The sequence below is a fragment of the Pholcus phalangioides genome, unplaced genomic scaffold (genome assembly GCF_987345545.1).
Source record: "Pholcus phalangioides strain wild (caught in Gottingen) unplaced genomic scaffold, Ppha-v1.0 ptg000002l_1, whole genome shotgun sequence".
Classification (NCBI taxonomy): Eukaryota; Metazoa; Arthropoda; class Arachnida; order Araneae; family Pholcidae; genus Pholcus; species Pholcus phalangioides.
Genome location: NW_028301595.1, coordinates 3,811,318 through 3,835,486, shown reverse-complemented (window position 1 = coordinate 3,835,486; position 24,169 = coordinate 3,811,318). Strand labels below are relative to the sequence as shown.

The 24,169-nt window shown below is 37.5% G+C and overlaps 2 protein-coding genes across 8 annotated transcripts in view; both read left to right on the top strand.

Annotated features, from left to right (window-relative positions):
• Nucleotides 1-6,591, top strand: part of Drp1 (dynamin related protein 1) — a 48,073-nt gene extending 41,482 nt beyond the window's left edge. For 4 of the 7 annotated variants that reach the window (XM_089237230.1, XM_089237228.1, XM_089237225.1 and 1 more), the window contains 2 exons: nt 65-131; nt 6,023-6,591. In XM_089237230.1, coding sequence (XP_089093356.1) covers nt 65-121 — 57 coding nt within the window. In that variant the 3' untranslated portion in view covers nt 122-131; nt 6,023-6,591. Of the gene's footprint in view, nt 1-64; nt 132-1,897; nt 2,042-6,022 lie in introns of those variants that run through there. The other 3 variants (XM_089237229.1, XM_089237227.1, XM_089237224.1) reach the window with 2 other exon arrangements.
• Nucleotides 6,592-15,179: 8,588 nt separating this feature from the next.
• Nucleotides 15,180-22,883, top strand: LOC149089091 (uncharacterized). The gene is made up of 3 exons (XM_089239620.1): nt 15,180-15,244; nt 21,371-21,502; nt 21,644-22,883. Exons 1-3 carry the CDS (start codon nt 15,233-15,235, stop codon nt 22,532-22,534), a joined length of 1,035 nt encoding a protein of 344 aa, XP_089095746.1. The 5' UTR covers nt 15,180-15,232; the 3' UTR covers nt 22,535-22,883.
• Nucleotides 22,884-24,169: the final 1,286 nt, after the last annotated feature.

Below are 24,169 nucleotides of genomic sequence, written 5' to 3'. Positions count from 1 at the left end.
GAAAATGTGTAAGTTGAAATTGTAAAAGATATTTCTCATTATTTTGAATTCAATTTTTTTGTAGGCTTTGCAAAAATCGAGTCACATAATAAGCGAAATTAGAGAAATTCACATGTGGTGATTACGAAAGTGTAAGTATGGAGTTTATGTTTATATTTATTATGATCGCAAGCGATTTTTACTCCACAGCTTCACAAATCCTTTATGCCAGATTACCATGGCAGCTAAAAAATTGGCACACCTGCCAACTCCGGATTTATTAAAAATTTCTCTGAATTTTGGCATAAATTTACATTTGGATGAAATTAGGTCTTTCTTGAGCTTTCACTATGCCATGACATCAATAACTACGGTCGCAGTTAGGGGAAAATGCCTATAGAGGGTAGCTGCAGTTCATGGAATCTACACACTCGGTTTATAAATACAATTGGCAATAATTGTTTTAATTATTGTAATAAATTAATGTTTAAAGATAAAACATTGTAATATACAAAAAAGTAAGTTTTTCATCATGTTATATTCCTATTGTGTTCAAAACATTATCAAAAAGCATTCATTTAGGTTTTTGGCGGTTTTCGACAGTTTAAACCAGTTTTTGACGCTTGTCATGTCAAAAACCCAACCCTGTTACAAATATCATCTAATGATGTCAACCAACCAGTGTTCCATAAATGTTTAATGTCAAACACTGTTATCGTTAACCAGAGCCTGAACTAGGATTTTTGCCGTCCCCACAACTTCAAAATTCAATCATTTTTTAACAGTTCTTTGCTCCCACCTACAACTGTCACCTCCTAAATTTTGCCACTCGAGACTGTTGCCCCACCCCTGTATTTTGGGCCCTGTCATAAACCATATTTTCTCAATAAAAATACAAAAATCGGAATTAATGTGTGAAAATACAAGAAATTGTCAATTATCCCCAAAAAAGTTGGCAAAAGAAAGCAAGGCTTCCGTTTATTGCTGTAAAATAGCCAATAGCATGAAAATGAATCACTACCCCAAATCACAGTGGATTAAAATGTAATTCTTAGAATAAATGTGTAATAATGTTTGACAAATATCTGCAATATTGAAATGAATATTCATATGACTAATTATGATTTTTAGTTATAATTATTATAATTATTTTTGTTTCCAATAGTTCAGGCAATAGAAGATGAATTATATATCTTAATATAAAAAATTAGGGGGTTTTTTTTTGTTTTTTTTTTTTTTGTTTAAAAGAAGGAATATTCTTGATTATTTTTCAAATTTTTACTAGAACATATCTTTACAGAAGAGCATAGTAAACAGGGGATATGACATTTTGCTGGCGAATCAGTGTTCCTAGAGGCATATTTCCAGTTAGAAAAAGTTTCAGAATAACTTATAGTAGGGGAGACTAAGTAAGTTGTCACACGCTTAATTTCTGTGAGTATAGATAGTGCCCACTGTGTCCGTAGTTGTACAGTTTTTGCATCTTGTTAAGGGGATTTTTCTTCCTAGTATTCATCTGCTTTGGACATTTTCATAAATTTTTAGAAAGATTTTTCTGAATTTTAACTGGATTAGTAATTTTTCATCTTCTCAGTTTGTTTCATTTCAATCGGGTGCCTTTATTAATCAATTTTGTCGAGTAAGTATTTTGTAAAATAATGTATAAGCTATTGTTTTGCATAGTTGCAAACTTCCTTGTTAACAAAAAAATTGCTGTTGGATTGAGTTTTTTGGAAATTTGGATTTGAGGCTAGTTGTCCCAGACAAAATGGAGTTAGTTGTCTCATGTGACAACTTATCCCTAATGGAATTACAGTGTGTTAATTTGGCTTGACTTTATTGATTTATTTTACTATGTATGAAAAATGAAAGCATAATACTATATTATAGTGAATTCATCAATTTTATTTCAATCTAGGCTGAGAAATTACAATTTCAGCGAGTATTTTGATATATGCCCTCAGCAATGATTGCAGGAGTGAGAGTCTGGACGCACAGGGCCTCCAGCTCTTTTTTTTTTTTATTCTCAATGTTGTGATGTGTATTAATAAAAATTATCATTAATTTGGAGGCTTTTATTTCGCTCTGTGTTATGGGCCGCTTTGCGACCCCCCACTTTTTGTTAAGATGCCACTGTGCACAAGTGGCAACACTTAGCATGATAGCCAAAATCACTGTTCAAAAGCTGCCATAAGTAAAATTCAAACAAATTGCAATATAATTACATTGCCAAGATTCATAATTTTTGAGTGTAACAAGCAAGAGAAGTGGGATACAATACATAACAAATATCTATATAAACCTAGGTAATCAATTCTTTCAGCGTTTTTATCTATTTTGATGGGCAGGTTGACAATAAAACATATTTGAGGAAGAGAATTCGTGATATATTTTATAAAGCTTATTTAGTTCTATCATTTTCAATGTTATATAATGAGTGAATACCTAGTTAATGTTGTGTGACAACATACCCCATGGTATGGTCTGTGACAACTTGCTCTGTATATGGGGTTGCTTGTCACACTCAACAAGAAATTTTTAAAAATTTATATTTCAAAGAAAGAAAGATTTTTTTTGTGTCCGGAAAAAGCTCTCATACGCACCAAATGTTCAAACTTGACAGGCCCGTCATTTGGGGGGGGGGGGCCGGCCCCCTGCTTTTGAAAATACATTAAAAATGGTATATATACATACATTAAGTACATGTGCTTTGCCCCCCCCCCCCCAGAAAAAGTTGAAATGACGGTCCTGAAACTTGATGTAGATATATCAAACATTTGAACTGGTTGGAATTACATACCCAAAATTAATTGAAATGCAAAAAGTGTGACAACTATCCCAGTCTGCCCTACTTAGATATCTCATTCATGTTTCAAGGAGTTGTATAGTTATGAAAATAAAAAAAATTTTTCTGCCAAAGCCCCAAAATCCAATTAGAAAGTTTTTTCTCGGTCTGTCCCAGTGCCAACGAAAAGCATTCCATGTTTGTAAGTGCAATATTCACTGAAATATTCAAATTCAAAAAATGAAAAAGTTGGGGAAAACAGCTCTAAATATGGGGGGAAAAAAACCCATTTTACCCGCATTTAAAACTTTTTCCCAAATATCTTCCATTTTTCAAATTGGAATATCTCGGTGGATATTGCAATTATAAAGAAAGAGTGCCAAAGGGTCATCCTCCAAAAATTATGAAAAAATTCAAGTACATTAATCTCAACCTGAAACACAAAAACCAAAAAGTTAAACAAGAAATTCTTTTCACATCGTAGCTTTCCTTTTTTTTCATTTTCTCCTCCCGCTTTTCTCTTCAAGAAACTGTTTTTTCCCCTTTTTATTTGTATGTGCTGTACGTGATGACATGGCATTTGAATGACGTCGCTCAAGACTGTTGGGTTGCGCAATTTTTAAATTCATTCTTGGCCTGTATTCCCATTCAAAATATTAATTAATACTACTTTTTTTTTAGGTACCCATAATAATTATATCCTGGATATTTTTGTGCATATTTTAATGATTCAAATTAATGGTAATTTTTTCGAAACTTTTTGTGGATGACACCTTTGGACCCTTTCCTTATAAAGTTTATTTAGTTCTACCATTTTCAATGTTTTATAATGAGTGAATACTTAGTTGATGTTGTGTGATGATGTACCCCATGGTCTGTGACAACTTGCCCCGTATATGGGGTTGGTTGTCACACTCAACAAGAAATTTTTAAAAATTTATATTTCAAAGAAAGTGATTTTTTGAAATATAAATTTGTTAGAAGCATGGAATTATTTTTTTTGTTGGCATCACGAAAGACATGGCAACAACTTTATAACTGGGTTTTGGGGCACACGGGGACTGTATAAAAAGTTATTTCTTTATTTTAATAACTATACAACCCCTTAGAACATATAAATGACATATCTGAGTGCTACACATTATTTGGAAATGCAAAAGACTTAGACTTGCATCTGCGGCAAAAACAATAAAAATAATTACTTTTTCTAATGAGTGTTCTAAGTCTCTCCTGTAGTGATTTTTTTTTTTTTTTTTTGAATTAGTGATTATCAAGTTTACAAGGTAAATCTAAACACACTCATTTTAAAATTAGTTTTGAAATCTGAAATACCATATGTTAAAATGTCTATGTTACAAGCCTGACATAGAGACTACCTTATTTGACATTTGTCTGTGTTGTAGAGAATGTAAAAATATGAATATCTAAAGAAGTCTTCCAAAAAATTTTTATGATCTAAAAATTTGAGCTGAAAAAACAGCTCATAAATTTCTTAAATTATCAGAACTATCTAGCACCTAACCAATATGGGTTTCAAAAAAGGAAAAATACAGAAATGTCCATTTTAGAACTAAGTAATTATCTGAACACCGTGTTTAACTATAATAAATATTGAATAACAGTTTTTCTGGATTTAAAAAGAGTAAAAAAAGGTATACCCCTGGGATCGGTTCTCGGGCGGATTTTGTTTCGTGTTTATATAAATGACATATTCAAACTGAATATAAATGGGGTAAATTAATTTCTTTTACTGACAACACAATACTGTGTGTTGAAGATACCGAAATTACAAATGTAGTAAAAAAAAGTCGAAGAGGACCTATTCAAAATCAGCAACTGGCTTAAGAAAAATAAACTTAAACTAAATATACAATAAACAAAATACATATGCTTAAAAACAAGAAATATAAATAATTTAACTGACGTAAAAATCAAAATCCACAATCGCTGTCCATGCTAGTATATATTTCATAATGTAACTGCCATGAAATTGAGAGAGTTCTGAAATACAACTACCTAGGAGTAATAATACAAGATGACCTAAAATGGAACTCACAATGTGAAAAAATTAAGAACACATGCTGCCATTTTATATACATTAAAAAACACAATTGTCAATGACTTTCTAAAATATTTGTTCTATGCTTGGATATACTCAATAGTAACATATGTAATCACTGCTTGGAGAAGTGCTTATCAAACAAATATACAAAAGCTTGATAACATATATAATAAAATAAGGTTCCTAATAACAAACACCACAGCAAACAATTATGCAACAGAATGTCACAAACTAACTATAAGACAACGCTATATTTATAGACATGAAATTTTCATTCTCAAACAATAAATGGCGAGAATCAAAACAAAATGGAGCCTCATCTATCAAGTACCAAAAACAAGTAAAACGTTATTCCAAAAGAGTTATAGATATACTGCCCCAAAAATAATGAACCTATATCATGTAATTAATCATACAAATAATAACATAAGATCTGATCACATATTTATATTCTCAATAACCATTTGTCTTGAATCCATACTACAATAATAATAGATCATAAAGCAACACAAAATAAATCATTCTAAAAAAAATTTGAAATTAATAACCATTCCTACTATCAACTGAAAAATACATGTGGATATATGACCATATGTGAATTTGGGTATGCCAACTGAATAATTTTTTATGTTTGTATTTAAATATACATGTATATGTTTTCTTTGTTTCAGCTAAAAAAACTAAACATATAAATACAACTATAAAATATTTAACCAATTAGTACATTAACAAGGCTGTTGCATAACCAATTTACTCTTGAATCTAATTTATATTGACTAACTGGAAGAACTTGTAGTCCCTAGGGGTCACAGAGTGTCTGTTATTATGTCTTTTTTTTTTTCTTTGTCTTTCTTGGTTGTTTTATGTGTTGTTTCCAGTCCAATTAAAAAATAAATAAATTATTTCTTCTAGAGGAAATCTCTAGTTTGTATTTTGTTCCTTGTGTGTGTGGAGAAGAAGGGCAGCCCCCCCCCCCTTCTTCTGAGCTGAGATAACACTGTTTTTTAAAGTAAAAAGTAATCCTGTGTACGCTACTGCATATGTGTATATAAAACTATTTTATTTACTGCCAAAATTAAACTGATAAATGCTGCTACAGAATAATTTTAGGTTCTGCAAATGTAATTTTTCCTGCTACGAAAATCAAATTTTCTTTTTCCACCTCTGATGAATAGAATTTTTATTTTTTTACTCAGATGGAAAACAAGGAGGTAGTGCAGTGAAGAAGAGGAAACTGGAATCACACAAGAATACACCTTTTGGTGACACTCAGATGGTTGTATTTTGCTCTGTGTGGACAGTAGTCGAGTTCCGTTTACTTGCATCTGGGATGGAGTTTGTCTTTTTTTTTTTTTTTAGAGCAGTCATTTTTTCTGTTTTGTAAATAGATGTTTAGAGAACTTCTCCCCTATTTGTCGCCATTTGCTGAATTTTTACTTGTACAGACATTTTTGTGGAAACCTTATAGCTCTTTTGCGTTTTCTGGATCCTCTCAAAATTAAATTACAAGACATCTAGCTTTTATATTTATATTTGATCATACTTTTATTGTCTGTGAGCAGCAAAGAGAAAAATTGAAATTTGCAGGCAAATTTGTATATACGTTGTATACACCTCTTGTGTGTTCGTGTTTCATGAATTGATATACGATGAAATCTAGTACTTATGTTGGGGAAAAAATCTTATGTTTCAAGCCTTAAATTCATGACATTTTTATGTAATCGAAAAAAATACATTAAAACAAAAAATACTATTCTCAATTTATTTTCCTGTTTCTGGTATTTCATGTGTTTATCCGTGAATCTAGTTTTCTAATGTTATTCAGAAAAATAACAAAAAAGCAAATGCAAAACTTGATATGTATTTTGACACATTATGGGTGCCGCCTTCAGAGGACGAAAATATCACGCTGACCGAGTATCTCACTTGGATTTGGTTACCAAATCGTAACACTCTCGATTGCTCAGCAAAAAGAAAAACTATAAGTCAAATGTCTGAACGTGACCAGAATGAAGCTAGATGCCTGTGTGTAAATTTTCTATAAAGTCCTGATTGGCTGTTTTCGAAGTGAGCTATCTGATGTGGTCTATTCCAATTTTCTTACAATTTTTGCTCGTAATGAACAGAAGCCATGGCGCTGCAATCGTTGGTGTTGATTTATTGTCATTTACTGATTAATTTTTGATGGCCTGAATATATGCCTTCGTAGAAGTCTAAATCAGCTGTGGACTTAGTGGAAGACTTTCACTTCCTGAAATTTAAATCTAAGGCCCTCTTGCCAGCAGTGAGCATGATGGTCGACTTTTCACATTCTTGATTTATAACAAGACGAGCATGTGCTCATTTAATGTAGTTTTTATTTCTCTCCTCGTCTGTGCTATATAACCAAGAGGGCAATCACCGCATGAAATGTAATAAATTCCCCATTGTTTATAGTATAATATACCCCATTGGTATAGCATGTTTAGAGTGTTTGAAACTTGAGTTTTTAGTAGGCACATCCATTCTTGTGTGATTTTTCTGACTATTATTAGGCCAATTTCACCAATTCTTCCATCGTGATGTTATGTTTGGAAGGTCAATTTACCAACACCCCCCCCCCCTCCCGGCAGCATCAGTGCACAGCCTCCTACTCTCAGATCCAATGTGTGGCAACCGAGAGATTTTCCCACGCAGTATGTGGGTGGGCCTATGACCATCTAGATACATGTGCCTACGTGTTACGGCCCAAGTACCTCATGTGTACTTGCTGAAGTGTACTAGCTCCTAAAGTGTTTTGTAACATGGTGTTTTAATAGGGGTACACATTCGCGTTTCAGGCACAACTTAGATAGCAAAACGGTATCCGAACAGCTGGTTAAAAAAAAAAAGAAAAATTTGTACATTCTTGCATGCGGAGGTCGATATCGAGTTAGTACTTTTACAAGCAGGTGACTAAGGCCGGGATTACACTATAAAAGTTTCATGAAATATATTTTACATAAGTTAAAAATACAACCAATAAGCCTATCGGGCGCATTTGAGCAAATGTAACCAGTACAATTATTGGTAGCAATTTTCAAGTTTTATGGAAGAACTTTTATCAAAATTGTATAGTATAATCACGACCTTAGAATCACAGATTTTAAAATTTATATCTCTTAAAAATTAAAAACACAGAATAGATTGATAAGTAATATGCGAATATACGGGGAGGGGGGGGGGGAAATGTGTCTACATTTTATGAACAATTTTTGTTAATGGTTGATTTCAAGTGTAGAATCATTTTGAAATCAGATGATTCTTAATCACCCTGTATACGAAAATCAAGGACCATACACTTCGACTTTGCATAAGGGACACTAAGTACATCAAAAAACAAAGTAAATATTTATATGGTATTAAAAAAATTTAACGTCTCTCTGTTGAAGTCAATATCGCCTAATTAACAAGTGTTCGGAAAAACACGTTTACTGGCAAAAAAATAGGAATGTCCCGGAAAACCGGGACGTCGCCGATAAATTTGTTGGTCAAAAGGGAGTCTCAAAAAGTTTGCGCACCACTGGCCTAGAGCAATGGTTCCCAACCTTTGGAAGCGAGAGGCCCGACCGTTGGGAAACACTGGCCGTGAGTCATGATTATTTTTCTGTTCAAGCAAGTGGGCGACTAAAAGAGTCACCTTGAGTGTGTGTACAAGGATGTGGATGACCAAAATTATGTGCAAGCGTTTGAATGACCAAAACAGTTACCTACAGGTGTGTGCAAGCGACCAAAACAGACGGAGAGCGGTGGACTAGATTAATAAGTGACCGAAAGAATGAACTTAAGAACAAAGGACCAGGTCAATGAGCGATCAAAAGAGTGACTATAAGAGCCTGGGGCGTATTTGCAAGTGCTAGGGCTGAGCGGGCTATGTCCCAGGGCAGAAAATTTGAGGAATGAGTGTTGAAGAAAATTAGACCTGAATGCGGAAAAGACGGCAACATGTGTGTATTTTGTCCACAGGCGGCAAAACTATAAATCCTGCTTTGTCTATAAAGCACTTTTCGAATTTGGCGACGATCATCTTGATAGATATTCATTTGTTAGACAAGTTCATCTTTGTTGTCTCTTAAGGCCCCTTTACACGTACAATCTTCCCCGCACGCCCGGAGCGGGACGTTCTTGCGCGAAGGATTGGAGGGCGGTTAGGAACGCTGCGTTCAAGAGCGCGTTGTTAAAAAGAGACACATTCTTGCGCGCGCTCTCTCCTGCACGAAAGAGGTATCTGCATCGCTCTAAGTATCGCACCAGTGTAGAATACCCCTCTCAGAAGCATATCCACTACAATATCTATGCACCATTCGGAAGCGGTTTCCAAACAATGAGGTTTTGGTCTAAATCAGTGATTCCGTTGGGGGCGATGCAATGTTCCATGGGAGAAGAAAAATTCTGAAGGGCGCGATGGGACGAAAAAGGTTGGGAATCTATGGTCTAAATCAGTGATTCCCAACATGGGCGATGGAAAGTTCCAGGGGGGAGGCGGTAGAAGCTACGGGTATAACATAGGATCTTATGGGTTAGATTGCGTTGGGGACGATGGGAGAAAAAAAATTCTGAAGGGCGCGATGGGACGAAAAAGGTTGGGAATCTATGGTCTAAATCAGTGGTTCCCAACGTGGGGGGCGATGGAAAGTTCCAGGGGGCGGTAGAAGCTACGAGTATAACATAGGATCCTATGGGTTAGATTGCGTTGGGAACGATGGGAGAAAAAAAATTCTGAAGGGGGTGATGGGGCAAAAAAGGTTGGGAAACTCTTCGAATAGTGTAAAACAGCGATTCTCAATCTTTATTGACTCGCGGAGCCCTTTTTAATAAAAAAAAATTCTATGGCGGAGCCCCGTAAGCCAATCTTTTTAATTATTCATCAAAGTTACTGATTTTATATATATATATATACAGTTTGTGCTATTTAAAAATACTTATAATTTTTTTTTTTTTTAAATTTGAATGTTTTTTTATTTTTCTCAAGCGGCCGCGAAGCCCCTGGAGAATGCACAAGAAGCCCTAAGGGCTCCGTGGAGCACCGGTTGAGAACCACTGGTGTAAAAGAATGATCAAAATGATACCGAAAAATACCCCCCCCCCTCTCTTCCCCACAGGAACAATCCATCCGTTATTGCTGTGAATTTGCCAAAACCGGATCTTTCCAGTTAAAAAGATATACGAAAAATTGCTGATGACATAATTATACAAAGACAAAAAATGCTTTAAATATAATTTTCTCGCTATTAGCTACCGCTCTATTATTTATAGAAATAGTTCGTAAGAACCGCAAATGGTCTATATTTCGTTGTATTAAAGACGGAAAAGTGCCTTTGAAGAGAAAATAAGAAGGTAGCAGCATAGCGTTTGGAAACGGTACTTTTTTCAGGTTAATTGACACCCACACACACATAATACGTTGAAGTTGGAAAATAGTCCATTACCATTAGTAAATCCTTGTTTCTTCTAAGAATAAAAACTTGCTTCTTCATCTACAAGAACTTGTTCCGATGGGCAGGGTCCCAGCCAGCCTTTTTTTTTCCGTTGTGGGGGGGCCCCCGCAACGAACGATGCGAATCTAATTATTCGATCGATTTCTAGAACCTTATAATTACGCCTCGAATTTTCATTTCAATTCTCAATTTTAATAAGTATTGCAATATCAGGAAACACAAGAACTAAAATACAAATTAATTAAAAATTCATTAAAATAAAGTAAACCCCTTATAACGGTCACCCCCTGTTATAAAATAAAAAATTTTCGGCAAAAAGCCCATTTAAATAACTTTTATTTAAGGGTCACGGACATCATTTTTATCATTCGTTTCATCGGACTAAAACCCCTATACCATAGGCCAGTGATGGTAACCTCTCTTCCAGCAAAATTTCCCAAAAAAATTTCCCTTTTGACTAAATTTTTCCCCACGCATTCTGGAAAATGTGCTGCCATCTAGCGGGGGAAATACCCTATCAAGTATTTTACAATAAAAAAGTATTGTACTGCATTCATTTCTTTATTTTTTTCAAAAAATTCTTTTGTTTGATGAGCTCTCAAAATTTCCCATAAATGCTAAGAAATTTCCCACTTGGGCAAATTTTGGCCAATTTTTCCCACGAGTTACCATTACTGCCATAGGCGGTGATAGACTTCAAAGTCTAGGTGGGGGGGGGGGGCATGGTCGTTATTGCTGGGGAGGGCACAAAGATGTTAATGCCAATTCATCTATACACACATACATTAGATCAATCGACTCCACATTTGAAGGTGCCTTCCCCCCCCCCCCGGTATCGCCGCCCATGCCCTGTATAGAAACAAATAATTGCACTTTTGGCTCCAATTATGCTCATTAGATAGCAACGTTCTATAAATGCTCGGTGGCGTGTTCACAGGGGGGTTTGGCCAACACCATCTGTAGCAGAAGGCTTCCGTGCGAAGCTTCGACATATTTCACCTGTAGCCATTGGGCTACAGTAGGCCGAAGCATGCGATATCTTTACCTTTTTTTTGCAGTAAATACAATGACTATAGGTGAAATGGACTTCTTCAGTGACGTCACGAGCTTCGCACGGAGGCCTTCTGCTGTCGATGGTGTTGGTTTAGCGGGCTTATGGCCCAGGGCGGCAAATTCGAGATATTAGGGACCAAGAAAGTTAGTAGAATGGGAGGAAGGGCGGTTAAATTTGTATAAATCTCAATAAGTCCGTCTCTGCCCAGACAGCAAGGGGTTTGTGAATTACCAAAAGAGTGATCTGAAGAGTTTGCAAGCATGTGAGTGATCAAAGGAGTGACTTAGAGCGTGAGCAAGAATATGAATGTGCTAGAGCGTGTACAGCACACACATATGAATAACCAAAAGATTGACCAAGAAAGGGCGAAAACATATGAATGACCAAAACTATGACCTAGAGTGCGTGTAAGTATGCAAATGACTAAAAAGAATGACCTAGCATCTGTAAATGATCAAAAGAGTGACTCATAAAGCAAGGAATCATGTCAGTGAGTGACCAAAAGCGTGACCTAGAGCGAGTGTAAAATGTGAGTAACCAAAACAGCATACAAACATGTGAGTGAACAAAAAAGTGTCTAAGCATGTCTAATAACTAAAAGAGTGACTTTGAGAGTGTGTTCCAAGAATAAAAATCGTGCTTATTTTAAGATAAATTTTATAATGTAACTTAACTGCAGGAAACAAAAACACCATACAGCAGTGGTTCTAAACCTGAGCCCATATGCAACCCCCCCCCCCTCCTCGTGGTCCTGGGATAATCTAAGTTGGTGAAGTGGGGCCACGGGGAGATGTGAAGAAATAAAGCTTTCAAGTTAAATGTTACGAAAAAATATGACTACTTTTACAATCCAGCAGAGCTGTCCAGGGAACGGCGGTCATCTTAACCCCCCCATGCCGTTCTGCGGACAGGGCTTGGGGGTCCTCGTGTCCATAGGAAGCCTACATGATACGAGATGGTACACTATGATTCTCTTATACATTATGTAAGCCGTAATGTATATACGGTTAACTTCCAGATAAGTATATACCACCGGAATATCACTTTGCCCGAGGATTAGTGATGTGGTGGGACGAGCATGCATAGAACCCCCAACAAGAAGAAAGCTCACTGAATATATTGACTGAACTCACTGGGAGATTTGTTGCGTAGGTTCGTTGGATTGTCCCGTATTTTACACAGACCTATTTTTCCTGTATAATTCAGCTCTTCGGAGGAAGTCATCGCCCCCCCCCCCCCTGTGTAGGCCGCAGGCGAAAAAACTATAAGTGCACCTCTGGCCCATACCGTTGATCGCTCGGAGCACATTAACATATTGTTACTAATTAACTAACCCGGGGATCACCTAAATGTTGTCATGGCTCTGGCTAACAGAACAACTGTGTACAAATGTCGTTAATTCAAAACGGTTAGTTTATGCCGAATCGACAAGCAATTCAGATGCTGTCTTGTAATACAGTAGAACCTCTCGATAACGCACACCCATGGCCCCCACAAAGGGAAGGGGGCTGACAGAGCTCTAGCCGTGGGGCCCGGGACAGTTCTCATCATTTTTTGCTTTTTCACGCTATGAATTAACTATAGAAGGGGCCCGTGAAAAGTCTGACCGGAGGGCCCGCAAAAGATCCCAGCCTAGGGGCGCCGCTCCAAGATGTGGGGGCCATGCGCGCACCCATGGAACTAAATATTTTGACCACTAAGGTGACGTGTCCGGTAATTGGGAGGTATGATATATACACATGGAACCTCGTTTATATGGCTTTCACATGTATGTTCGTTTCACATACTACGCTCGTTTTCGATCACAATAGGTTTCCCCCCATACATTTTAATGTATAAGATACTGAAGAAGCGATACATTGATGATTATGCATAATTACCAATCGTCTTGATAAAAGAAGTTTTCTTAAATATTCCATTGCATTTTTATCACTTTTAGAGGTGATTATGCATAATTCCGATGTAAAGTTGGAAAGTCGAATATAAATATGGAATTATTTTATAACTTTTCTTCTGACACTGGGGTACAACAGAAACGGCGACATGACCACAGGAAAAATTGCTACCGCAGGGAGTCCCCCATCGAGGGGTTAGCGCACCAACCTCTCGATGAGTATAAAAAATAAGCCTGCCGTTCGGAATCGGCAATAAATTGTAGGTCACGGTCTAATTAGGCCCTAGTGTGCAGAAAATGACCGTGGGGTGCGAAAAAAATGATCAAATAATATAATACAATATAATGATCAATATAAAGATCATACAATATAATAATGGCAAATTTTACGGTCTTACCCGGATATAATAATGGCAAATTTTGCGATCATACCCCGATATAATGATACACCACATCTACATGTTCGTATTACCATGTTAGTATAGTATATCATATGGTACGATTTGTCATGTTTACCAACAACGCATAATCACCGGTAAAAGCGATAATTTTTTAGTACTTATTAAATTTACCAACGGTGCTTGGGTACTATGCATAATTGCCGCTAAAAGTGATTAATTTGGGAGAAATTTTTGCCAAATTTAATAACGACGTTCGGATATTATGCGTATTCACCAGTAAAAGTGATAAATTCGATTAATTCAAAATAAATAAAAAGTGATAATTATTTTTGCCCACACATGATACGTGCACCACGCATATATTTTGCAATATTAATTAATTATTTTGTAATATTAAATTATATTAAGTGTGAAAATGGTAAGAACATTGGTAATTGGTAAGTAGTAAGAACATTCATTATAACATAATCAGTCTCGTAATGTTGGCTTTCTTCACACTTATCAACAAACAAAACTAACATTATCATTCGAATATTTACCGTCCTGGACCATAGTCATGTTCAGTAAGTTAAGTAATTAATTGACGATTTATTATACTGTGTATTTGCCAACACGAGCTTCGGATTGTACATCATCTTCGTTGAATATGATAGATTCTCGGTTTAAGAACAAAAATTAATAAATCGGGGGGAAAAAAATTAGAGTTTGCCTGATTTTTTATTGACCGCTGTGAAGAGTGACCGCAAACGGGGAGTGAAATACATTAAAGCCCTAACTCGGGACCGGGGATCGCAAAAGATGTCCGTTACTGGGAGGTGTTCATTAACGGGGGAGTGTCCGTTAGGAGAGGTTCCCACTGTAATGTACGATGGGAATTATACCGATAATTTCTTACACAGGGCGAGGCTCGTTCATAATTCACCCTCATTTCAATAACAATCGATCGTCTCGTATACATTGTTATAGACGGGGAAACACCGAAACTGTTGTAGCGCGTAATTACATACGCAGTAAAATACTTTTACGAAGAATCCGAAGAAGGATCATTTTCTTTGTCATTTGACAAGAACTACTTTCACTCCTAGTAATTATATTCCATGAGAATCGTTCCATTTCTCAAGAGACAACACACAGCAGCAGCAGCTTTAGTTTCAAGAAACAAGAAAAACAATTAAACGTCGTAAAAACAAAGCGGAGAGAATTGGGCAATCGGCTCATCCCCCTGAGGCCACACCAACAACCATCACTTTCTCTAACGAAAACCACCTTCGCTTTTATTTTGGTTTTTTTTTGTTATGGATTCCACCCTAAATGGCCGACTTCGGTCACACTTTGTGTCTCTCTTGTCTTAATTTATTTATTATTTATTTTTTTGGAAGCCACAGGAATTGGCTCATCACCTGGAAGAAGGCGACTACTCCTTACTGGGAACGTGTAAGATGGAGGGGGGAAAAATGGAAAATTGGAACGGTGAGGTTAAGATGACACGGCCAACACCTTGTCGCAAGGATATATAAATACCGAGTGTCGTCCGTTGGAACCATCATCATCATCGAGTGTTGTTTTGTTCGGATACTTGCTCAAGTTTTACTAAGACGACGATGGTAGCGAAGGTAAGCTGAAACTTGTTTTGTGCGTATTATAGCCTTATAATTTCGAAGCCTGTTGTAGCCATGTTTCCATGCTGGGATTCGAACCGCGGGTTTAGTTGTCGTCCGACGGCAGCTTTTGGAGCTGATGAGTTAAGTTCCCTCCATAGGAATTTTTTTAGAATTTCATAAACAAAGTGGATCATTGTATATATATGCCCACCAGCCACACACACTCTCTCTCTCTCTCTCTCTTTCATGAGATTTCTATGGGTAGTTCTACTCAGGGCTACCTCAACCTTAGAGGAGGTATAGGGCCATTCTATATACCCTCCTCTATATATACACTTCTACGTATAGAGACCGGAACCTAGGGGCTGAGGCCATTTAACCCCCCCCCCCCACGATCAATAAATTTTGTGAGGGTTCTGACCGCCACTCAATGATTTCTGTAAAAACAATGCACCCTCCCTCTTCTGCGTACGTGATTTGGTCTCGTATATGCGGGAATATCAGCAACTTTGAGCCTCCTTAATGTTTTCTTCATGTCGGTGCCTCTGCTTCTACGTATACACCTCCTCTAAGATCTCAACAGCATCGTTGGTCCAGGCTAAATGATGCTGTGGAGATCTCTATTCCTGACTAAACATGTCAGTCTGAGTATTTATATACTGAGATAACTACGATACTGTGATTCTCTCGAAATCACAGTAGGCTCAAAAAAAGAATAAAATAGTACTAAAAAAGCTCTCATTTTCGCGAGAGGTTTCTCTCAGTGGGTTCGTTTTAATGAATCATACAATCGAGCACCTCATTCTTCCACTGTTTTGCTGATTTACGGCCTACCTTTAGTTCTTACCTACGACGGAAAGCCTTCTGAAGTTCTCTGTGTCAAACTATTTTGTTTAACTGCCTTTAATTTCCGTCACAACTACAACAAATGCCCCACTGTGACACCTAGTCGAATTCTGGAAAAGACATGCGACCCACCTTTAGCGAATAGGCATTCCCCAAGCGGAAGACAGCTTCAGGTGTTGTTCTCGATAACGTTTTCTGTGGTATACTTTCAATTCTTTTTCCCCTTTATAGTTTTAATATTTTCACTTTCAGTTCATATTCCGTGCGAAGATGTGATTTACGAGTATAAGAGCGATTTTTCTCCAATTCAATATTTTTGCTGTCTCTGTATTCTGTGTATTTGTGTTTCCAACTAACTTATGAATTGCTTGTTGTGTGTGTGTGTGTTTGTTAACGTTGTGTCAGACAGTTACGTATCAAAGTTTTTGAAAATTAATTGTGAATGGTTTTTTTTTCACTTTCATTTTATTTTTGATATCTTTTGATGCGACGTACGCTGTCATTGAGCCTTCCTGGGCAGTGTCCTTGTACTTTAGGCCTTGCCTATGTATTTTGTATCTTGATAGGCCTTGCCTATCGATCAGTGGACATAGTCTTCCGCTGATCTTCTCTAAACGCTATGGAAGTTATCCACGTTCCATAAATTGACAAGTACTGTATTTCAGCGAAGAACTCCAAAGCCTACAATTTGTCCTGAGATACAGTAGCCTCCTTACTACTTTTTGTGAGGTCGTGGCAGATGTAATCCTCCTTTTTCAATTTCGAGTCTAAGCTGATTTACTCATGCCCCCCCCCCCCCACAAAGGTCTAGCTTACAGGTGACAGAGATCCGGGACTGTGCCCGAGTGGCGCAGTTTTAAAGATGCTCGTCTTCCACTATGAAGGTTACCGTCAAGGTCCATGGGTTCAAATCCGGGCATAACATTAGACGCAAGTTCTAGCGAGCCTAGGGCGACCATCGATGGATGGAGCCTTCATTTCTCACCCTACTCCACTGGTTGGAAATTGCCGGAGTTGGTGTAGTAGGGACGAAAATTTCTTGTTTTTTCACGCTATAAATTCATTATACAGGAATGCTATAAATTCATTATGCCCGTGAAAAGTCTCTTCTGGAGCTTCTCTATAGATCCCAGGTTTGGGGCCCTGTCGCAGGATGTGGGGGCTATGAATTCAACCAACAAAGACTTTCTAGGGTATAAGTTTCCAAAGTTCTGTTTCATATTTTTATTGCAACCACAATGAAAAAATTAATAGCCTTCGATATCTGCTAAACCCCAAGGTAAGTCCTCTTAGGACCCGATGTTCCGCGGAGTATCAGTTGGGAAACCCATGCCTTGGGGTTCCAGGTGATGTTCTGGGAATAAAATTATGTTTGAGGTAGAGTAATGCAACTGATTCTAAATCAGTCACTACACTTTTCCGACGCCAACGAAATAGAGAAGTGACCAGTGTCAGCCTTACTAGACGCGGGGTTGATTAGGAAATAATAGCAATTATTAATGCGTGTGTGCAGCACGCTATTAATGTGGGTTATAAAGCAGGGATTCTCAACCTGAGCTACGCGTGCATTTACCAAAGGCTTCGTGTCCGCTCCAGGAAATGAATAAGTAAATTGGGGAAAAAAATTAAGACTTAAAAAGAGGACTATAAGGGACTCTCTCCTCCTTAGAAATAATAGGCTAAAAAAGGGGCTCCGTGAATCAAACAGGGTTGAGAACCACTGTTACAATAAAGGGAATGTTTTATAGGTGTTTAAAATATTTTATATAAGAACAAGGAAAACAAAATTTAATTTTATGAGAGTGAAATAGAGCCTATGCAGTTGGTCGTCATCAGGGGAACCCCATGCATGGTTCGAACAATGTAGGTGTTTCTGAAGGGTGCCTATGCCCAATTGCATTGAAAATGCCAACTCTTGTTCCGCGACGCCTGCCTTCTCAAAAACATGTTAGACGAAAAAGACAATGAAAAAAAATGTTAAAAAAGTACAAAATTTGAAAAAATATATATTAGAGCTTCAGATTATATGCTCAAAGAAGCATGAGAAAATTATATACAAAGTTACAGGAATAACTTTGAGGAACGCCTATACCTTTTGTACCATGCATGGGGTTCCCCCGATGGCGGTTCTATATCACTCTCTCTCATAAAATTCAATTTTGTTTTCCTTTTTCGTAAAATAATTTTTTTGTACATAACATGTTACATATTTTTGAAAGAACAAGTGAGTAGCACTAGCACACTTTTGTCATTCAAAAAGATAGTTTTTCATTTCTCTTGTATTTACTATTTGTGATTTTTCTCTTGTACTACCTCATTTCTCTTGTATTTTATCCTACTAAAACTTGGCGAACTTGAAACCTACGTGTAAACTTTTTGCCACATTAAAATGTCTAAATATGGTTACTAGGCTAAATTAATTATCAAACCCGCTATATTTATAAGACGTTGTGTCTGAGGGCTCGCAAATTCAAGGGACGTCACTTTTGATATTCTCCCGTTCAAGTTCTGGATTAACAACTTTGATAAATAAACATACCTGTCCTGCCGATATCTTTGAAGATCTCTAAAACTTGAATCATACTGCCCTTTAGTCTAATGAATATGAATTCAAGCACTTGCCACATATTTTAACTTCAATGTATGGAAAACAGATGGCATCACAGTACAACAAGAAACCAGTATTACCTTGATAACATAAATACGTTAGGGCCACGCATGTGCAGTTGAACTTGGATAATGAAGCTCAAGGGGAATCTAAGGGGACTCTCTCTTGAAGCTAAAGGAGACAGCAAAAAAATTGAAACATCCAAAACTCGAATAACCTAATTCATCCATTTAAGATAACTAAACTTTCAAACTCTTAATAATTGTATAAAAATGCATTGAATGTTTTTGGCATTAATTAAATGGCACTTACTACGCCAATGTCCTCGTTGTTGAATTAGTGTTTGTATAAAACGTAAACGATCGCGAAAACTATTTCATGTGTGAATTTGTAATTTCCATTTGTTTTTCCCTGGATGGTCTTAAAAGTTTTACAAAATCTTTAGGTTGAATTTTTTTAGAAAATGAAAAAATGCGATTTTTCGAGCTTCAACTGCCGAATTTTTTTCCAACATGTCCATGGATTCTGCAGACGGGGGAATAGGGACCAACCTCAGTTGCTTTCTTAGAATCGTTTTCGTCCTTTTCATGAGAAGATTCTCTCAAATGTGACTTCATTTTTTACTTTTTAACTGCATCCGTATGTAAACTACATTTTTTTTTTGATATGGTTGAACAAGAGAATGAATCTTGTTTCGTCATGGTGAAAAGTTTAGCTAAGCTGCATTGATATTCCAAAATAAATAAACGATGATGCTAGAAATTCCGAAACATTTTTTCCCTAGACAAGTGACTGGGATTATAGAACTCCAACTTTTGACAATTCCGTCCGATACGCGCACTTTCGTATTTCCCGAGTTGTAGCGAGTGCTTCAGCCATTGGCAGGTGCTAATGAACTCATCCAAGATCCGGTATAATTTCATCAGCCAGTGGAAATGCAAAAGCCAGTGTGTGCGTACAGAACTGGTAACGAAATCACATTGCTTATTGTTCGAAGCCGCGACAAAAAGTCGATTTCTTGATTGCAGTTTATTTAATATTAACTACATGTTATATTATGGGGAAGATCAGTGAACCGTCTAATAAGGAAAAGATTGACTGAAAGTCAAGAGAATTCTCCGATAATTTTGAAAAAAGGAGGCCTTCTTATGTAGCATATCTGAATCAAATTTCGAATTATCCAAAACATTAAAGAAAAAAATTGGAATTAAGCAGGTAACTTTTCAACATCAAATTGAATGGGAAACAAATGGAATTCCCAAAATTCGAATTATCCGAAAATTCGAATTAACCAAACTGGAATTAGCCAAGTTTCATGTATATACTCCATAAATATGATTTTTACGTGTATCATTCTTCGATCATATGAGAAATAAAAATCAATATTGGTACCATTCAAATACACAATAAATACGTGAATAATGTTCGGAAGTTTCACAAGCAATCAAAAATTAAAATAACGCGCACATATCAACAGAAAAAATGAAGTTGAGCTCACACAGCCTATCGCAATTGAACAGTAAACCACTGTTATCTTCACAGAGTTAGAATAATATATAATTATATTAATTATATCTTTAGTCTATGGTTATCTGGGAGGCTCAGCAGCATATCAGGGTGTCAATTTTCTGAAAATGACTTTCGTATTACAAGCGTCTCTTCTTTGGCTTTCTTAAAACTTTCAGTTGCCAAACTTTCAAAGCCTTCGAGTCGCTATCTTCATATTGCAACAGCAGATAGCACCACTTATACTGACCATGAAATAAAAAAAATATTCTTTATAAAATACAAATATCCTTTATAAAATACAAATATCCTTTATAAAATACAAATATCCTTTATAAAATACAAATATCCTTTATAAAATACAAATATCCTTTTGGCGTACGCAAAGGGGGGTTTTAGGGTTCTAATCCACCCCTCCCCTCAAGCCAAGATTATAGAGTTATTTTGCAGAAAAAAACGTACCTCCCCCTCCTTGAGAAGAAAAAAAAATTGAATCCCCCCCCCGAAAGTTCTGTGTACGCCTATGGATCTCCCTTATCTCATTTCTAATGTTCATTGACTTTACTGATTGGCTTCTGAGCCCTCTATCTATCGGCAATGAACGGAACTACTGTTACCATTACTACTACTACTACTACTGGACCGTACATGCACCTCGTAAACATTCTTCTGGAGAATTTCTAACGACTCAGTACAAGTCGGAATGTGTTTTCTGAGTGTAAATGTGGGCCCCCTAACGTGTTTATGTTGTTAGAGTTATGCTGATAATTCTGGATTGAAAGGATTAATGGAACTACAATGTGCATTGTATCATTGTGGATTGGTATCATTTCTCCTGGAGAATGGGCCGTGAAAGTCAAAAACGTTAGTGATTCCAATTGGAATCAGAAAGGGATTAAGGGAACAAAATTATCAAAATTTAAAATAAAAGAGCTATGTATGGGTTTCTCTTTCTCTCTATCTTTTTCTTTTCAAACATCTTTCTTTGTTTCATAAGTGATCTATGATAGGTAGGGCACAATTGGTCGAAAGTGACATGTAATGAACACGAAGATAAGGGAAATTCTCATTTCGGGGGGGGGGGGGTGTTAAGGTGCAAATGACTTTTAAAGCCCGTGTAAAGGCCCCCGTTTAAACCTTATCATAATTTTTTGTTTTATTTCTCCTATTTCGTATAGATTTTCCTGTCAGCCGTCCTGTTTGTGTTGGCATCGGCTCAGGATTATTCCGTCGACGACCAAGGCGCAAGAGCCCAACAACTTGCCCCGAACTATGCTCACCCAGACTATCATCACCATCATCACCTCTACGTGAGTTTACAACGCACCTTGATTGTTCAAACACCATTCCATAATTCTGATTCCCCATTCCGTAATAGCCGAGATCGTCACAGCTGTATATAATTCTTGTTATTATGAATAATATTCATGCACCTTTTCAATTCTTCGTAGGAAGAAGCCAAGGCCGAGCCCTACGATTTCGGTTACCAGAGCACTGACGAATACGGCACCGTCATGAACCGCCAGGAAGCCTCCGACAACAATGGCGCCGTCCGTGGCAGCTATGGTTACACCGATCCCCACGGTGTCTTCCGTCACGTCGACTATGTAGCTGATGAATTCGGTTTCAGGGCCCAGGTCAAGTCCAATGAACCCGGAATGGGTAGCCAGAGCCCCGCCAACGTAGAGATATACGCCGAGCCACCACCAGCTGGTGTTATCATCGAAAGACCCTACGTTCCTTATCACCCTCACCCACAGGCCTCCCAGGCGCAGCAGTCTCAGGTAGCACCTCAGAGAAGGAACCCTGGTGCTGGACAACAAGGCGGTCCAGTTAGACAGGCCCGTCCATCAGCCCAGGCCGGTTCCCGTCACCCAGCACAGGCATCCGCTGGAACATCAGCAGCAGGATTCGGTGCTGGAGCGGCGTCTTCTTCATCCTCCACGGGCTCCAGACACGTCCACGCAACCGGACCGTTCAGCTTCGTCCCACAGAGGCACAACCCATACCCATCGTCAGCCAACGCCGAGCCAACCATCAGGTACACCGGACCTAACCCATACGTCCCAAGGAGCAACTACGGCCAGCACGCTGCCATCCAATACGGTCCCCAATCGGCGGCCGCAGCGGCTACCAGCGCGGTCTCTTCTACCACCACCACCCAGCAGCAGACCTCAGCCAGCTCCTCCAGCGCCAACGCCGCAGGATACCGACACCACTTGAGCAACTTGGCACCAGAAGGCGACAAGGTCGAAGGTGGATCATCCATCATCTTGCCAACGGTCGTCACCAACGGCGTACCTACGCTCGTCAAACACATCCACGCCTACCCAGCGGCTTAGACATCAACGACGCCGACCGCGACCACAATTTCGGATCTTAGTGGGAAGAGTGTCTCGCAACGTCCATGACCGTCATCAACAAGGCAGCTTATGGAGTTCCATCTCGGGCTCGAACTTTGGACGATGTTCGAAGCATTTTTCCCATAATTCATTTCGGATGCACTTTCTGTGTTTGTACGTGTAAATATAATTATTTATAATAGGAAATTTTCCCGGAAAAAAAAAATTGCTTCATTTTCTCGCTTCTTTCACCATAAATTCAATGTTTTTTTTTCCTTTTTTCTAAATTATGCTTCTATTATATTGTATTTATTTATTTATTTATTTCAGTAAATAAAAAGTTTCATTGAAATACACCCTGTCTTTATTTACATTTGCGTCCTGTCCTCCACAGTTAACTAAACGCACATTAAAAAATTACAGAAACTTGGAAAAATCGATTAGAAAACAACCAAGAAATCGATAATCACACACAGACAGTAATGAAAATTTTGGAAATAAATGACTAAAAATTTATTTTGATTTTGAATTGATGTAGATCAGTGGTCGTCAACGTTATGGACATTACGGACAGAATCAAGGCTTAGCATGAAGCTCGCGGGCCACGAAGTTATAATGCGGGATTTATAGAATTGCAAGTTGGTATCTGGATCACGAGGGCTTGATGAAATATATTGATGCAATATAATATTACAGTGATGCCTGAACGGATGGGCCAATGGACCCCAGTTAAGCCAAGAAACACAGACTGAATTGAGTCTACCGTGGACAGGAGCAATAAGTTACACCAGGGGTCGACAACGGCTGGCCCGCAGGCCGCATGAGACCCGTGAAGTGATTTTGTGTGGCCCACGACAAGGTAAAAGTATCCTGAAAAAATTACGTGATCATTATTTCAACTATCGGTTCCAACAGAAAATTTCTACAAACTGCTCACAAATTTCTTATTTCTAGCGACGAAATTAATTTAATAACTACCCGCGATGCTATAGCTAACCAATTATGTTGGCTGGCGAACAGAAAGAAGTTGGCCACCCCTGAGTTACACTATTTAACAAAACAAAAAAACTTTATCCTTTATTATTTCTGTGTTTGCTTAGTCTGAATAATTATGAAAATGATCATTATCTGACCAAACCTGAATAAAACTTTTTTTCGGCGGTACCGCTACATCTGGGCAGCTCTGTCGCACTCAACAAGCGGACCAATGTGGTGGCCTGAGTGAGTGACGATTATTCCTCTCAAACTTTGCTTTTATAACTAGGGGATCGGTATTTGTGAATTGTCAATTTATTTATCATTGGCTGATTGGGTGACTGGAACATTTAAATTGAGAAAAAAAAAATTTGTACTCTGTTATATATAAATCACATTTAAAAAATTTAAAAAATCTGCAAAAATAACTTCCAGAATACGTCACCTTTATCTAGATTTTTCACAGAAATTAAAATTTGAGTTTTAAATTTGAAGAATGATGGGACTTTTTCCCATCTTTATTCTCATATACACTCCATTTTAAATTTTTAGTCTCTCTCCCCAAAAAGTAATCACAATGATATTTTTAATGTTTTCTCGGGTATATAGAATGATCCGTGTCAAGAACTTCATGGTGAAAGTGCTCTTTCCAATAAGCAA